The sequence below is a fragment of the Daphnia pulicaria genome, chromosome 8 (assembly GCF_021234035.1).
Source record: "Daphnia pulicaria isolate SC F1-1A chromosome 8, SC_F0-13Bv2, whole genome shotgun sequence".
Taxonomy (NCBI): domain Eukaryota; kingdom Metazoa; phylum Arthropoda; class Branchiopoda; order Diplostraca; family Daphniidae; genus Daphnia; species Daphnia pulicaria.
In genome coordinates, this window is record NC_060920.1 from 13831395 (window position 1) to 13847275 (window position 15881).

The following is a 15881-nucleotide window of genomic DNA, read 5'->3' on the forward strand; positions in this document are numbered from 1 at the left end:
TTTTTTCGTGAATGTTGGTTGTTGTTGTTGTGATATTGTTGTGAACAAATCCCGTTACATCTGCTGCTACACACGTTTCCATCAACTGTTTTGGGATGTGTTGGCTCCGAGCAAAATAAAAAAAAAGAGACATGCACAATAAATGATTAAGATGCGCATACATTTGGCGCGGGCTATTTTGAATGTGGCAATCACAACAGGCAGAAAAATGTCTGCTGCCGACCCCTCATCGTGAAATAATATGCAAGTGTGAGCATATCAGACGCACGACCATCATCAGTGAGTATACCGTACAGTGTGCTGTGTGCTGCTTATCTATATACGGTCGACACGTCAATACTTTCCAAGTACGCGGACTCATGGCATCATGAAAGAACAATAGCCGGATCTGTTGAATTATTCATCGAGGCTAAGGTGCATTTTCGGTTCTCATCTGCTGACGACGCACACGGCCGATAAGCGGCACAGCAGTCGAAAAGCTACGGGAAATCAAAATTTCGACGCTGTTTTTCTCCCCGACTTTTGTTGATTTCACCCCGTCTCGTCCTTAATGGTTGATCAATTATCGAGCAAAGTGGATGATGAATAATGATAACGTCTAGGCCTGTACACCATCGGGTGGGCAAGGAATAGGGAGATGGAGGAAAAACGATAAGCGGCACGGCGCGTTAAGTAAAAAACAAAGTTTCGACAAGTTTCTCCGGTCGTCGGCGGCCAGCAGTTCACCGAAAAAGGTGGAGCATATCCGATGAGAGACGATGATGAATCGAAGCGCAGGCAATAACCGAAACGAATGAAGAAAAAGAAGTTTAAAAAAGGAGAAATTTATTTAGTGATAAAAGAAAAGGTGGGAGAGAATAAACAATCGAATATCAGAAAAATAAAAAAATACTTTTAAAAAGGCCACAGATAGAAAGAAGAAAAAGGAAAAGAAATAAGAAGAACCTGTTGAGTTGCTGCTGTCGAGCTGCTGCTGGGGACCGGATGCTCGCCCTCCCTTGTTCTTTCTTTCTCTTATGAAAAAACCACTCACCTGTGCACACATTCGCCCGGTACTACGAGGAGTTGACTCTGAACAGTACATCACGATTAATAATAGACGCTAACCTTCCTACCTTTCCCCCCCCCCGTATCTACTACGTATACCTTTATATTATTCGTTCGGTCGGGAGGGTTCCTTCCTTCTCTTTATCTTCTTCTTCTTACCTCATTCTTATTCATTTCTCTTTTATATTTCTTTTCTTTCTTTTTCTCTTTCTCGTCTCTCCTCGTTTTCCCGAGTGGGTGGGTGTAAAGAAAAAAGGGGGAGGATGTTGTTGGTGGTGGGTTGTTGTTGTGGTCCCTGCTGGGCTGTGCAGCAGGTCGGCGGGACTAGCTGGGCTGTTGGCATCAGCAGTCGTCGAAGCACTTTTGTCCCGTCTCTTTCAACTTTCCACGCTCAGTGAGCTCACAGCGACGCGATCATTCACACACACAAGTCGAGTCAGTGTCCTCCACTCCTTTCCTATTCATTTTGCTCGGCCGTCTTTTTTTAAATATTTAGCGTGTACGTTGCGTCTTGGTGCAGTCCGTTCCACTGTCTAAAGGATTTATACTCAACTATCGATTACCAAACCATCCGACACCCGATCCTTGATTTGAAAAATAAATCCAAAAGGTCAGTTTTAACCTCTTTCTTTTTTCTCTGAATATTCACGCGTTAAAGGCTGATGTCATTCGGGATAAATTTCCCAGCGCTTTTATTTTTCCCGCGTTTAATTCGATTCAAAGTTTGCCAGAGGAACTTTTTGATTGATGGTCTTTTCCGATGGGTTTTTTCACCAGTGCCAACAAACCCACACGCTTCCAACAACATCAACCAAGGTTGTACTTGGCGTGCGGTTTCCATGGCTGGTTGAACCGACTCCCGCAATGGTACACAGAAAAAAGACAAAAAACAGAAGGAGAAAAACCCGGCACAGTTCCCACGGAGTAAAAGTGCAAAAGGAGCGGATGAAACATTTCTTCCTACATGTCATACTACACGGCACATAGAAAAGGGAATATTTAAACAAAAAGAAACAAGACATTTCCTTTTTCTTTTTCTTTTGGGTTACTTGGGCCCAATTTTTGAATGCGATGGGAAGTGAATTTTACAGCAGTTGAAGGGCGAGCACCTATATACCTATACCCCCGTTGGGAGAGGGGGGCGGTCGCCTCTTTACCGACATTTTCGGGGCTGGTCGGTTATGCCGCGCGCTCAATTGCCGTGTGCCAACAGCAGCGGCGGGACTTTGCTCCTCTTTTAATGTAGCGCTTCATGTGTGTGATGAGCCGTTGATATTCGACGTCCGGTTGAATTTAATCCCATCCCCTCTTTTTATTTATTTAAAAAAAGGAATTGGAAAATCTCCGGTCCGCGCGTTTCAAAGTTCGCGCGTTTATGTTTTTTCCTCCTTTTTTAGCGGATGACGGCACGGAATTTTTTCGGGATTAAAGTGGATTATATTACCTTACGGGTTGCGTGTAATTTAGGTTTCCCCCTGATGGCACGGCTATACATAGTCATGGCCGAAAGAACCGGTAGCCGCTGCGATGGGAGCCGGAGATGAGGGACGACAAATTTTCGCGCAACTTTGAATTGAGCGCCAAAAGTGTCGCATATGTAGTGCGTGGGCGCATTCCGACACGTTCGTCGTCACGCACCCGAAACGAGACGAGTATAATTATTTTCTTTTGCGGGAAAACTTCGCAGCGAAAGAAAATTGATATTTTTGGCCTCTTCCGTTTCTCATCCGGATGGATATTAATAGATATGGATACCGTTTGAATCCCGACGGCGGTTGCGCCCACGCCTCGTCGGTCATGTTGTCTCATAACTTCCATGAGTCATCTGAAAGTCGCCACAATCCAGTGTGGGGGTGTGTGGTAGTGTGGGGAAACGAAGGAAACTCATCTAATAACAATTTGTTATCATTCCAATTCCAACACGCGCCACAAGTTTATTCCATCAAGAGAAATAATAACTCACGCAACGCAGCGTCGAGTTGAACGTCCTCTAATAATCAACCGCAGTGGACAGCAGCCATGATTATATTCGCTGGATGAAATGAAACGATTTACGATTGGAAATTGAAAGATCAAACAACGACGGGCGCTGTACGACGACCATTTGGTCGAATCTCTCTCGTGTCGCCATGCCGTTAAATTGCGTCTTCTTCTTCTTCTTTTAAAAATTCAATTTTCCTCGGCTGTGTGGCAGTTCCACGAACTCTGTCGGACAAAAGAAGCGGATGGACGGAATGTGATTCTCCGCGCGGACAATGGCGAGGAGAAGAAGAAACGGCCGTTTGTCGTCGTCTTGTTGCGCTGCATTTTACCATTCGCCCATCTCGGCGGGGTGGCGGCCGTCATTTCTCTTTGCGTTTCAATGCGCCATTCTCTTTTTCTTCTTTTTGGTCGTCTCACTCGGCGTTGCTGTGGCCCAGCACTACACACAGGTGGAAGGTGGCCCGTTTCCCAACATTTCCTTCTAGTTATTATGCGATTGTAGGAGTGGGTGGGTTATTATACATTCAGGAGACATACCCCCCGACACACGAATAAGAGCCCCAAGACAAAAGGCCATCAACATTTTTTTTGGGCTTCGACTTGACGGCCGCGGTGTAAAAAAAGGAAAAAACCGACGGGACGGACTGGGGGGGACGGCGAGAGACGCGCGTGCGGTGCGGCTCAGCAGCTTGTCAAAGTGCTTCATTAAAAACAGATCTTCTCTCCTTATATTCTTCTTCTTCTGCACCTTTTGATTCCCTTTCTCGTGTTCAACTTCACGAGGAAGACTATCCACAAATGATGCCTACGTTTACTATTATTCGAATGAAAAATAAAGAGATGGCGCAACATTATGGAACCAACGAGAAATCTTCTCTTCTTTTGGGGCTGGGGGTGTTGTGTCGGGGCTTGCGGGATTTGCCCGTCATCGAGACCCAGACCGAACGAGGAGAAGAGAGAAATGTATACCGTATGCACACAGAGCAGCTCATACATCACATGTCTTCAAGTGTAGTGCGCCATCACGTCACCGTCGTCGTACGTACCTGGACTTTGCTGCTTCTCTCCTTCACCACCACCTTATGCGGCCTCTCCTGCGATCCCTCTTGACCGGGGCTTGCCTTGTCTATTGGGGGTTTACAATCTCTCGTCAAACCTTTTTTTTTCATTTTCTCCCGAGGGTGGGGCTGCCAAGGTTCTATCGGCTCCGTCTCACTCCTTGTGTCGGCCAAGGGGAAAAGAGAAACTTGAAAACACGGAGGGGCTCCTAACACGGACATTGAAGGATCGTCGCATTTCGACGGGGGTGAAAAAAGAGAAGAAAACGAAGAGAGAATCGTGAAGCCCCTGTAAAAATAAAAAAGTAACCTCTGACTGATGCCTCGTCTGTGTGTGAGTACACAAATGCCGTAATGAAGGCCAATCGATGGAGCCCAACGTCACCGAGTCCATGTATCCTGATTACCATCTCTCCGTAAGCTTAGATGCCCAGCCTAGTAGTACTGTCTATAATACGGATAAAGCTGCGTGTCCTATATAGCAGAAAGGGGGGGGGGGGGGTTGCAGTGCCCATAACACGCCATGCATACATGTACACAGCACACATACTGGACTGTAATGTATATACTATAGCCGGGCAAATATACGGGATAGAATAAACTTCTTCCCGTTGATTTGTTACCCCCCCCCCCCTCATGTCTGGAACGACATGGAAAAATACAAAAAAACAGCGCAAGGAGCTAGGAGCTAGAGTTTTTAAATTTAACTCGGCCTCCTTCTGCTGAGGAGGCCCCACCTTTATAGCGACGCGAAAAAATCCCGCGATGCGGAACGCGCGGGCGCGTCCACTTGCCAACCCGTTTTCCTCCCGTGTGTGGTTTTTGTTTGTTGGCATGCCAGGCAGCAGCAGCAGCAGTGGCACAGTGTACACTATTAGATCGACAAGCCAACAACGGGAGGGGAAAAAAGAATAAACCCCACCAAGCGGAGGGATTGTTGTAGTACAAATACAAGTTGAGACTCGGCTTTGTATGTACACACACACAAGGTTTAGTGATTGACTCGACTGGATCAGTTAATTTCTTCTTCTTCTTTGACTTGACGACATTTTCTGTTCTACACATTCCAGGATATTAAGGAGCGCCCATCTCCAATCGCTGTTGTTGTTGGTTGTTGTTGTTGTTGTTTCTTTGGCGACATTTGGATTTGCTGATTAGAAGAAGACAAAAGGCCAAATCCGGTTATCTTCATCAATCACTTTGTTGAAGAAGAAGAAGAAGAAAGAAATCGACGCCGACATGTTGGGACGACCCTCATCCAACTGGTTCCTCCTGCCCGTGACGACGGTGGTCCTGGTCGGTTTCTTTTGTCTCTCCACCCTCCAAACAGGTAACGTTATATCATCAGAAATTGTGTATACATTATATAGAAAACATGTATTGGAGGGGGGCACCGCCCTTGTGTCTGTGTCTACAGACGATTAACGTATTAAGGCAGGGATAAATGCAGTTAAACGCATCATTTTCCATCTTGTCTAATGGATGGCCACCGATTGGGCCAAGTTTTCCTCTTCCACCCCTGTTGCCAAAAGTTGCGTATGTGTACATATGGCCGTCTGATTTTGCCAAGTGAATAACTGGCGGCTGGCCAATCCGCGTCTGATTTCTTCTTCATTCTTCGGGGTGGATCGATGCGCCTCCCGATCCATCACGCGCCTCTTTTTTTGTGCCGCCCGTCCGTTGACGATTGCCGCTCTTACACGGTCATCTCGCGGTGGCTGATGCCGTCAGTCACGCAGCCAGAAATTGCCTTTCTTATAATATTCTCCCCACACAATCCATCGCGCCAGCAGAGATGAAATGGGGGGAAAATATGTTATACTAGGGAAATTTCATATTCCTTTAATAATATTCATATGCTGCCACAGCCGGGACGTCGTACTAACCCTCCCGCCTTATAACAAGCGGGTTCAGTGTTCACTCTTGTGTTTTTTGAATGTACAGAGAGGAACGTTAACGAGCCAAAAGAATAACATCTTACGGGAGAGGAATAATATTATCTATAAACTCTAAAAAGGACAAAGGTGTGGGAAAACTCGTTTTTCTTTTTTCAAAATCCTGGGGGGAATAACCAGTTTTGTGTTGAGGGGGGAACGAGATTATTATTGACTCACTGGGTCGTAAATGAAATTTAAATTGCAAGAAGAAGAAGAAGAAAATGAGGGCGGATTAAAAAGCGATTACGACCGACGGTGTTGCACGGCGTGAAACATTTTCGGGATTGAGACAAGAGAGAGAGTCTGGGTGACAAACGGGAGAAAACGACAGGCGCAGCGCATTATTATACAAGTGTAATGAGATGCTTTCCATGTTGATGACAAAAAAACAAAAAAAGAAATGACGCAAACATACACAGACACACAAAGGAAGAAACGAACCGGAGATGAGTTTGTTTTCTGGAACCATCCCAAGAATTTCTAGACATTGGTCGATTTCCAATTCAAATGAGAAAACGGCGGAATGCGGAGGAAAACGAATAACCCACCACACAGACAGAAACCGCCGTGATTTCATCGCGTCTTCGAGTTGTTTGCCTACCATCTCCGACCGGTAGTAAAAACTAAAAACAACAAGGGAAATGTTGTTGTTTTTGAACAACTTCCAAAGAGATGTAACGCGCTTTAAAGGATTAGAGACTACAGTAGCTCATCGTTGCCAGTCTCTCTGCGGTAGGTAATATGCGTGTACATGCCATCAATTGCGACTGGAAATAGATAACAAACGAATTTTTGTTGATTCACTAAAAGTCGTCGGCAGTCGAGAGTTACCGAATGTTTGTGTTGCGCACCCATCTAAACGTCCAATAACTGAGCCAAGGGCTTGGCAAAACAACAGATGTACAGTCATAGAAAGGCCAATTCTTAATGTAATGTTTTTGTTGTTATTTCAAAATGGAAGTGGAGGGCGTTCAGTGCTACGTCTGCAGCTGGTCGCCGGCCGATTCCAGTAAGTGTTTCTCATTTTCTATTTCGGAATTATTAACGAATGTAATAAAAATGAATTGGCACACAAGATCGCGTGGATGTCTGCACTCGCAAGAATTTCAGCGAGTCGGTTCGGACGCATAGCTGCGAGACGGGCTGCGAAACGGTGACCGTCTTCGATAAAAATGGTAAATTTATTTCCTTATTGTCTTCTCCCACAGTCGACTTTTTTTATGGGGCGATTGTTTGTTGGGCTGGTCGACGATTTCTCTCTTTGAATATTATTATACCCGACAACGACAATAATTCACGACTGTTTGCGGCTGGGTGTTGTGACAGGTCGATTAGATTTCTTCTACCGCAACTGCGCTGCCAACACGTCCAGCATCACGGGCACCTGCGTCAACGAAACCTCAAAAGCCATCACAAAGGTATGTCCATCGACGAGTCATCGCCTGAATCATCATTCAATTATATGCGTTATTCCTTTTTGTTGCCTCTCGTTTCAACAGGAAATTTGCAACTGCGATTCAAATTATTGCAACCAAAGCTCAGGAGGGCTGCAACAACAGCTGGGCGTCGTTCTCTCCGGCATTTTGGCTTTGCTCATGATCCAATTCTAAACACGGACATGCTGGGAAAGCCTTTTTTTAAAAATAACTCTCCGCCTACGACGCCTTGTTGTTTCATTTTTCCTTTTGGGATTTTATGGGCCGGTTCGTCCCTTCTATTGTCGGTTTGCCATTTTACTTTTCGACAACATCAAATTATTTAGACTTGATTGAATTTTGTACATCTTAAACTAAGCAAAAGAAGGAAAAAACACTAAAAACATATGGTCCGTTCTCCCGTTGTTGTTTGTAGGTCCATTTTAGTTGTGTGTTAAAAGGACAGTACCCATCTATGCACAGACCATTCATTCATCATCTTCCCTCCCAGTATAACATTTGCCCGTTTTTCTTACATAATGAAAATTCGTTCTTTGGTATTGGTAGTGATTGGTCAAATCCTGATGTAATTAATTATTATTATTATTACCTATCAGTTCTGTAGACTTTTTTTTTGACTTTTTCGATTGCTGTTTTTAGTGTTGAAATCACCTTATACTTCTCTTTCCTTGGCTCGTCTGCGTTTAATTGAATTCTTTCTTTAATGAATGAATACGTGGCAGTAAGCTAGCACAACCAAAGTGTCTGGACATCGGTTAGGCGGGCGCACCTTTCGGTAAATACTCCAACTACTGGAAAATGAATGACATCACTATAGCGAAAATATCACCAGTAAATGTTGTATAATTCACCGCTAAAGGTTGCGCTTCGATTATTTGTCCTGGCTGGCTAGACCGTGTTGAATCTTTGTTTCATATGAAATTCTCTGCTCTGTGTGTTCTGCTCGTTTCTAATTAGAAATTTCCTTTTCCCCTTTTGAATATTTGTTTACTCCTTTTCTTTCTTTTTTCACGCCCGCGATCGCCACTGTCTTAAAAAAAAAATTAATTATGGAAACAATTTTAGTTGAATCATTCAAGATGGAGACTCGCTGCACCCAAAACAGAATTTGGTTTGTTAAAAAAAAATTCTTTTGAAACTGTAAACGACGGTGTAACGTTTAATTGAGAATCACAAAAATTAAAAGAATAAAAAATTCACGATTTCGTGTTGTCGACAACATCAAACGGCGGGGAATTGTTAATCTTTCAACGTCAACATCATATTGTTTTACATAATTTGTATACCTTTTTTTTACCGTGCAATATAATTTGAAACTCTGATTCGATACATCAGAGAAGGTTCGTGTCTCTTTTTTAATCGAGGAATGTATAATCAAAAATGTGTGCTTCATTCGAGGGCGAATTTGTGGATGCTGTTGGGACCGATTTGAACGACGTAGAGAGCCTCACCGTCCCGAGACACGGCGACATCGTGAGGACTGCCAAATCCCTGGATAAACAGTAAGAAAAGAAAAAAACAATAATTGAATCAAGTCAAAAGCGACACGATGAATAATTTTGGAACCGAAACGATGAAAGATATACACAGGACGTACATTGGAAGGAGTCCAGCGAGACAAGGTGTTCAGACTATCCAAGTCGAATGTCTTGCCGTCAGACATGCCCAGGAAAATGGATCCGAAAACGGCGTAGAGCTGCTGGCCTGCGACACAGAAAGAGAAAAAATGCCCATCAGCATGTGGATATTTCACGAGCGTCTGGGTCTTTAACGCCGTCGTGTTTTTTCTTTTGCACGCGTGCTAGTTTTGACCGGCGGTTTTATTTCGGTACCTTTGGCAGCGACGGCGAAGACTCGGCCAACATTTTTGCCTTTGTGACCAGCCGAGCCGTAAGGAGATCCGAATGTGGGCTGGCCAGGTCCTTGTTTGAGGCCGGCGTGGATGCAGACGATGCGGGAATGTTCACGATCGGCCACGCAGAGAGCGTCTTTTTCCTCCATCAGCGTCACGCTGTGCACGATGTTGAACGCGCCCGTGTAGACGTCCAACAGGCGGCCAGTCGGGTCGAACTTCATGATCCTCTTGTTGCAATAACCGTCTGACACGAAGAAGATGCCCGACGATGAGACGGCCACGTCTGTCGGCTTGCAAAAGTGTTTCTCGTCCGATCCGGGCACGAAAGCTTCGCCCAGCGTCAGACTTGGCACCCGACTTCCTTTGGGGAACTAAAATGGACGCGGACAGAAAATGGCAACGTGTCAAAATAGATGGTACGATTACCCAGCCTAAGGTGGCCGTCAATCACATAGTAAAAACTATAATGAACACGATTATTATTACTTTGAAAACTTGGTGTAATGCCACGTCGGTGACCCATGTATTGCCCTCAGCATCCACTTCCAGTCCGTGGGGCATGTAAAACAAGTTTGAACCCCAATGGTCGACCAGCGAGCCAGTGGCAGCATCCAAAGTAACGATCGTGTCATTTTTGATCGGCCCGTCTTCAACCTTGGCGTAATGTCCGGCGCTGTTGAAAGAACTGCGGTGGAATAAAAATGAATTAAAGTCGTCATCAAACATGGCGGCCACCGCAAAACAATTTAACCACAATAACAATTCTAAAAATCAAATTTGTGGTTTAATCCAAAACAGGGACATGTTTTCCTTTTTGGAAGAAGAAGAACCCCCTAGAGCGTCAAATGCTTCAAACATTATTGATGGCCTTGGTTAGGACTTTGACATGTTGTTTGAATTATTCCAAGAATTTTTTAAAATTCCACATTTGATCTATTATAGGGAGGTTTTGAATCTTACCCGCCATCCCATTTGACATTTCCGCGGTGTAGAATAACGGGGTTTGATTTTTCGTCAACAGCCACGCCGGTGATTTGGCCTACGTCCAACTCAATCGAGGGCCAGTTCAAAACCTCGGCCGGTTTCCGGATTGACACATCCGGTGACACACTCTACAAAAAAAAATAAACAGACGACACGACATATGTGTGTGATGAAATAATTTGTGGCTAAGAAATACTTAATCGACATCAACTCAAATAATACCAAAGGTTTTACCCTTCCGGTCAGGCTGGATGGCAAATTATTTCGAAGTCGTTCCAGCCAGGATGGCAATACGTTCAACAATTGTCGTTCGTCAATTTCCAGTTGAGTTTTCAAGCTTTTGGCTTCGGAAAATGGTTGGAGACAACACAACAAAGCGATCACAGCGACGACTACATTGGCGTATCTCTCCATGATGACTGACTCTCCACACACAATGCCGGAGATTTCCCGTTATAATCCTCCCTCCCTTCCAAGGAGAAAACAACACACACACAAATGGAATATAAACACCTGAGGAGATGGGCTATACAACTTGGAGGACGTGTGCCAAAGAATTAAAATGGAGAAGGTCCACAGGCAAAATAAAAGGGGAACCTTTACCTTCTTCTAGTTGACCAATGAGCGAGGACTTGTCTTAGAGTACGTCAGAGCCATCGGCGCAGGACGACTTTGCCTTTTGAGGACGATCAATATCTTTCATGCCCACACATTTCAGAAGCAACAGCAGAATATGCCAGGGTCGAACGGCGCCGTCGCCTGCATGACCGACTTCCGGCTGGTAGTATCGTCTTTCACACCTGCCCCCAATATGCGTGGGCTGACGTTTGATCTGACGTCAGACTCTCTGAATAAAAAAATGTCGAACCATTTTCCTTCATAGATTTACGTCATCGTATATGACTGTTTGCCCACTCGTTTCAGATGGCATCTCGTATGCAATGCCATCTGGTATTTCATTAATTATTTCGTCTAGAACGCAATTTGTGTAATTATAAAATGCTCGTTTGCAATTTTTGAATTGCGTGACTGATTCACGACTCTGAATAGACTGCATTTCAACATAAAAAAAAGAGTAAAAACGAAGGAATGTAAACGGGTGTGAACTGTGTAGGGGGGAATGGAAGCGGCGTTGGGGTGGGGTAATATAAACAGAGCGTGAATCTGGCAATGTTGTCGGACGCCATTTTTTTCTCCATATGCGCCTACAGTTTCATACCCCGCTTGCTTTTTAACTTGTAAGGGTGTGTCGGTTTGAAACCCTAGAATTTTTTGAATAGTGTGTTTCTCTAATCTGTACTTTGCACTGACAAGCACTCGTTTGAATTAAACAAGACTTACTGGAATTTCAAAATGTCTACAAGAAGTAAAAAAACACCGGCATCTAGCTCGCAAGCATCCAGCTCGGCTTCCCAATCACGAAGCTCACCTCTCAGCCCAACACGTTTAACGCGCCTTCAGGAGAAAGTCGAACTGCAAAACTTGAACGATCGTCTTGCCAACTACATCGACCGAGTTCGCCAATTAGAGTCTGAAAACAACCGCTTGACTCTTCAGATCACCACCACACAAGACACCATTTCTAGGGAGGTGACTTCTGTGAGAGGTTCATACGAAAAAGAACTTTCAGACACCCGTCAACTCTTGGATGAAACAGCCAAAGAAAAGGCAAGACTTCAGCTTGAAGCAGGACGGGCAAGAGCTGAGTTGGGAGAATTGACTCCAAAGTAAGTAAAGTTTTATGAGTTGTTCTCGATTTTACATTGGAATGTGTTTCTTGTTAGATTATAGACAACATGAATTGTTTAACATGGGACATTATCTTTATTGGTATCTCAAGTGATATTTGACATTGGATATGATAAGTTTTTTATCAAAAATGGATTTCAGCTTTTCGTATTTGCACTTGAAACTGCATTTCAATGTGCAAGGGGAATGGTATTGTTTTGTTGTGATGATCAGCTCTAGCGATTTGTAAACAGCTTTTCGAGTGGGTTGGTTTATGTAGTTATAGGTTTGCACCCTTATAACACATCAACTCTTTTTCCAGGCTTGGGAAAACCTAGGCGTTTAACGCGTTCTCTACTTTTAGCCCCCAAGGCAGAGAAAACCGAAAAGTATTCCCATAGACTTCACTCTGTAGGGTTTTATATTAAGCATAGAGAAGAGAAATGGTTGTGTTGGTTTGCTGGATTTTCTTTCCCGCGTTGTGCAGTTTAACTACACGTTGTAAGGTGGAGGGAAATTCGGTTAATTTCACATTTTCTCTCTGTCTGTCTCTTCTTACACGATCGTTTATTCTGTTGGGATGTCATTATTTACCTAACTTTGTGAAAGACGAGACCCGTTTACATAGGGAACGGCCACTAACCCTCAGGCAATAACAGTGTTTGGTAGAAAGCTTTTGGTGGCGTCACTTGTGTTAACTTTTGAATAGACCAGGGGGGCGTGCTTGTTCTTCTTTGAGAGGGTGAAACTCACCGAGGGAGAGCCTTTCCGCTGGGGTCTTGTTTCGCCACTCCCTTGTCCGTTAAGAAACGTGTCCTTTTTTTGTTTTTTTAAATTTGGATCCTCATAAAATTTGTCAAATTTTATTTTATTGAATGCTTATTAAATTTTTGTTTTTTAACTAGATACAACAAAGCCAAAAATGACCTCCTTCAAGCAGAGAAAAAGGTCCAGCAGCTGGAAACCCGTAATAATGAGCTTAATGCGTCTCTTCATCAGCTAAGAAGCGACATGGCCAGAGCCAATGAGGAAAAGAAGGTAATTTACATAGTCTCAATTAATCTTCACGAGTCTAATTAATATAATTTTTAAAAATAACAGGATGCCGTCTCTGAGAGGGACAAGTTGGCAAAGCAAGTGCCAGAATTACAACAACAACTCGAGACGGAATTGCTGGCCCGCACCGATTTGGAAAATCGGAACATGACTCTCAAAGAAGAGCTGTCGTTTAAACAACAGGTTATTCATCTAAAGTTGATTTTTTAAACTCTGTTCCTCATTTCCGTGTTTTATTTTCAACAGATGTACGAGCGAGAGATGACCGAAGTAAGATCCAACAAGCAAGTTGAAATCAGCGAGATTGACGGACGCCTTCAAGAACAATACCAAGCCCGTTTGCAGTCCACATTGCAAGAACTGCGTGAGCAATACGAATCCCAGATTCAACAAAGCCGAGACGAAGTCGAAGTCCTATATCAGAATAAGGTTTGTCTGGATTAATTATCTTCATAGCCTCAACTATATACTGACTTGCTTATCACAGGTTGAAGATTTGGAAGACCAGGTCAAAAAGCAACGAGGTGCAGCTGGCGCTCATTACGAAGAACTCATTCAAGCTCGTAATCGTCTGAAGGACGCCAACCTTAAACTGTCTGAATTGGAGTTGGCCAACTCTCACATGAAGGTATGTAGCAAACGCGCAATGGCTGGAATTAATTAACTCCATATGTTATGCATAGTCACATTTTTCTTGTCTTGCCAGGACCGCCTTGGTGAGATGGAACGAAACATGGAAACCGAACGCCAAACGCACGCAACAGCTATGCAGGATGCTTCAGCCGTTTACTCTTCCATGTGCCAGGGAGAAATCACCCGCCTTCGCGAACAAATGGCCATTCAGTTGCAAGAATACCAGGATTTGATGGATATTCGTACGGCACTCGACATGGAGATTTCCGCTTACCGTAAGCTCCTTGAAGGCGAAGAAACCCGGTAGGTTGATTATACCACAAGATCATGGAAACGCTTATTTAATAGATTGATGTACTCATGACCCAACTTGCGTTATTTTCTAAACAGATTGAAATTGACGCCAACGGCGGGTGCCTCCACCTCACAGAGCACTCGCGCTGGAACTCCGTCCCGCCGCACGCCGACACGCGCTCTGAAACGCAAGCGGACCATGCTCGAAGAATCCTCCTCCTACTCTTTGGCCGATTTTATCACCTCTTCAAGCGCAAAGGGAGAAGTGCAAGTCGATGAAGTCGATTCTGAGGGCAAATTCATCCGCCTGATCAATAAAAGCGAAAAGGTATAAACGTTTTCTCTCCAGCACTTTGTAATTTAACCTGTAATTTGTCTTCTCAATTTGCAGGAGGTATCGTTGAGTGGATGGCAGTTAGTGCACAAGGCCCAGGAAACCGAGACCATTTACAAATTTCATCGGTCATTGAAAGTGGCTCCCGGAGGCACAGTGTCCGTTTGGTCGGCAGGTATGTAGCTGTTATGTCAGTATTTTGTTTGGCACGAAACGTGCGAAATCGAGGCGTTGTTGTGCTGGTTTTTGTTTTGTTTACAGTTGTTGTTTTTTTCTGTTTAGGCAGCGGAACAGCTCACGAGCCGCCTTCCACACTGGTGATGAAGGAGCAGCGATGGTTTGTGGCCAAAGAAATGGTGACGCAATTGCTCGACAGCAGCGGAGAGGTAAGCTGTTTTCCGAAGTTGTGTGTGCCCTCCCATATTTATCTCATTATTCGTTGAAATACATTGTGAGTTGTTTTTCGCCCCACGTAGGAAATGGCTCAGCGGGAGAGCAAACGAGCGCAGACCAGTACCTCCATTCTCCGTCAAAGGGAGGAGTATCGCGGCTTGGGTGGTCCCGAGGAGCTTCACCATCAGCAGGTAAAAAAAAAAGAAACGAGATTTTTTCGTATTTTTCTTCTTCAAATGTTTATGAGTTGCTGCCGACTAGTCGAACACGGAGGGGAAAATCTTATCTAACTCATCGTTTGTCTTATTTTTTCTTTTCTTTTTGGCTTCTTTGTCTCTGCCAACTGAACAGGGGGACCCCGAAGGAAAAGATCGCTGCGTTGTAATGTAATCATCTCATGAGTACTTCATCAAGGTAAGAAAAGAAAACCACAACACGAGAAATTATGTTGGAAATTTCCTTTGTTGGTCATCTGCAATGATGCTGATCGGTTTTCTTTTTTTTTTCTCCCTCTCTTTGCCAGATGTGTTCACCGAAGCTTTTTCAAGTGTCTTATGATTGGGTCAACGAGTTCTATGATGTGGAGAGAAAATCAGAGAAAATTACAATTACAAAATTACGTGTGTGTGTGAGAGAGAGAAAAAAAGAGAGATGAATGTGTGCGTTCAAATATTTCTGACGCAAGCCGCCTGCCATTTATTAAATTCGTTCCACGAGAGAGAAAAAGATAAACACAAAACAAAATTGTCCGGTTCGTGTCGAGGTGAATTCGTGCGTCTGGAATCATTTCTCACGAGTTGCGCGTACACACTAGTTTTGACTAGATTTTTGCTTGTTAAATGCAGAGGAACGGCCCATATAGAAAGTAAAAAACAAAAAAAAAAAGCAATCCCATTTTTTTACATCATCATCATTTTTGGAGTTCATTTAAAGTAACCGAAATTTCTTTTGATGTTTTGCCATCCCCCCCTTTCTCCCTGCACTCATCTCTTCAAATATTATTTTTCTGTTTTCTTCTTTCTCGGCTGCCGCCTTCATCTTCATTAATGCGTTGAATACACACCAACCAAATTCTTTTTTTAAAAAGGGGATGATGTATGCATTTGTTTCGCTTTTTTTCTCCCTCCCTCAGCGTTTTTTAAC

General features: G+C 43.9%; 3 protein-coding genes across 7 annotated transcripts; 2 read left to right on the forward strand and 1 right to left on the reverse strand.

Moving 5' to 3' along the window:
• The first annotated feature begins 1401 nt into the window (after positions 1–1401).
• On the forward strand, positions 1402–7814 carry LOC124312186. 3 transcript variants are annotated; one of them, XM_046776693.1, is made up of 6 exons: positions 1402–1657; positions 5159–5418; positions 6987–7034; positions 7102–7200; positions 7352–7443; positions 7525–7814. In XM_046776693.1, the coding sequence occupies exons 2-6, from the start codon at positions 5328–5330 to the stop codon at positions 7633–7635; spliced, it is 441 nt and encodes a 146-aa protein (XP_046632649.1). In that variant the 5' UTR covers positions 1402–1657; positions 5159–5327; the 3' UTR covers positions 7636–7814. The 3 variants fall into 3 exon arrangements, with proteins under 3 accessions (XP_046632649.1, XP_046632651.1, XP_046632650.1); XM_046776695.1 differs by lacking the exon at positions 1402–1657 and adding an exon at positions 4948–5077; XM_046776694.1 differs by lacking the exon at positions 1402–1657 and having other exon boundaries at positions 5084–5418.
• A 793-nt stretch (positions 7815–8607) lies between these two features.
• On the reverse strand, positions 8608–11121 carry LOC124312136 (peptidyl-alpha-hydroxyglycine alpha-amidating lyase 2-like). Of its 3 annotated transcripts, XM_046776622.1 has the most exons (7): positions 10904–11121; positions 10523–10769; positions 10277–10428; positions 9803–10001; positions 9294–9687; positions 9059–9165; positions 8608–8952 (listed from the first exon to the last, which is right to left on the reverse strand). In XM_046776622.1, the coding sequence occupies exons 2-7, from the start codon at positions 10712–10714 to the stop codon at positions 8851–8853; spliced, it is 1146 nt and encodes a 381-aa protein (XP_046632578.1). In that variant the 5' UTR covers positions 10715–10769; positions 10904–11121; the 3' UTR covers positions 8608–8850. The 3 variants fall into 3 exon arrangements, with proteins under 3 accessions (XP_046632578.1, XP_046632577.1, XP_046632579.1); XM_046776621.1 differs by lacking the exon at positions 10904–11121 and having other exon boundaries at positions 10523–10883; XM_046776623.1 differs by lacking the exon at positions 10904–11121 and having other exon boundaries at positions 10535–10882.
• A 366-nt stretch (positions 11122–11487) lies between these two features.
• LOC124312096 (lamin Dm0-like) lies at positions 11488–15827 on the forward strand. The gene is made up of 12 exons (XM_046776565.1): positions 11488–12027; positions 12934–13066; positions 13130–13267; positions 13331–13513; positions 13572–13712; positions 13791–14020; positions 14108–14339; positions 14403–14520; positions 14628–14731; positions 14822–14929; positions 15090–15152; positions 15262–15827. Exons 1-11 carry the CDS (start codon positions 11654–11656, stop codon positions 15126–15128), a joined length of 1800 nt encoding a protein of 599 aa, XP_046632521.1. The 5' UTR covers positions 11488–11653; the 3' UTR covers positions 15129–15152; positions 15262–15827.
• Positions 15828–15881: the final 54 nt, after the last annotated feature.

Bases quoted from the DNA above. Each gene is read 5' to 3' on its own strand.
- LOC124312186 (XM_046776693.1), top strand. From the start codon at position 5,328: ATGTTGGGACGACCCTCATCCAACTGGTTCCTCCTGCCCGTGACGACG. The intron at 7,201-7,351 runs GTAAATTTATTT...GTGTTGTGACAG, and splicing joins GACCGTCTTCGATAAAAATG to GTCGATTAGATTTCTTCTAC. The intron at 7,444-7,524 runs GTATGTCCATCG...TCGTTTCAACAG, and splicing joins CCTCAAAAGCCATCACAAAG to GAAATTTGCAACTGCGATTC.
- LOC124312136 (XM_046776622.1), bottom strand. From the start codon at position 10,714: ATGGAGAGATACGCCAATGTAGTCGTCGCTGTGATCGCTTTGTTGTGT. The intron at 10,429-10,522 runs GTATTATTTGAG...TTTTTTTTGTAG, and splicing joins CCGGAAGGGTAAAACCTTTG to AGTGTGTCACCGGATGTGTC. The intron at 9,166-9,293 runs GTACCGAAATAA...TCTGTGTCGCAG, and splicing joins CTTCGCCGTCGCTGCCAAAG to GCCAGCAGCTCTACGCCGTT.
- LOC124312096 (XM_046776565.1), top strand. From the start codon at position 11,654: ATGTCTACAAGAAGTAAAAAAACACCGGCATCTAGCTCGCAAGCATCC. The intron at 13,713-13,790 runs GTATGTAGCAAA...TTGTCTTGCCAG, and splicing joins TGGCCAACTCTCACATGAAG to GACCGCCTTGGTGAGATGGA. The intron at 14,732-14,821 runs GTAAGCTGTTTT...CGCCCCACGTAG, and splicing joins TGCTCGACAGCAGCGGAGAG to GAAATGGCTCAGCGGGAGAG.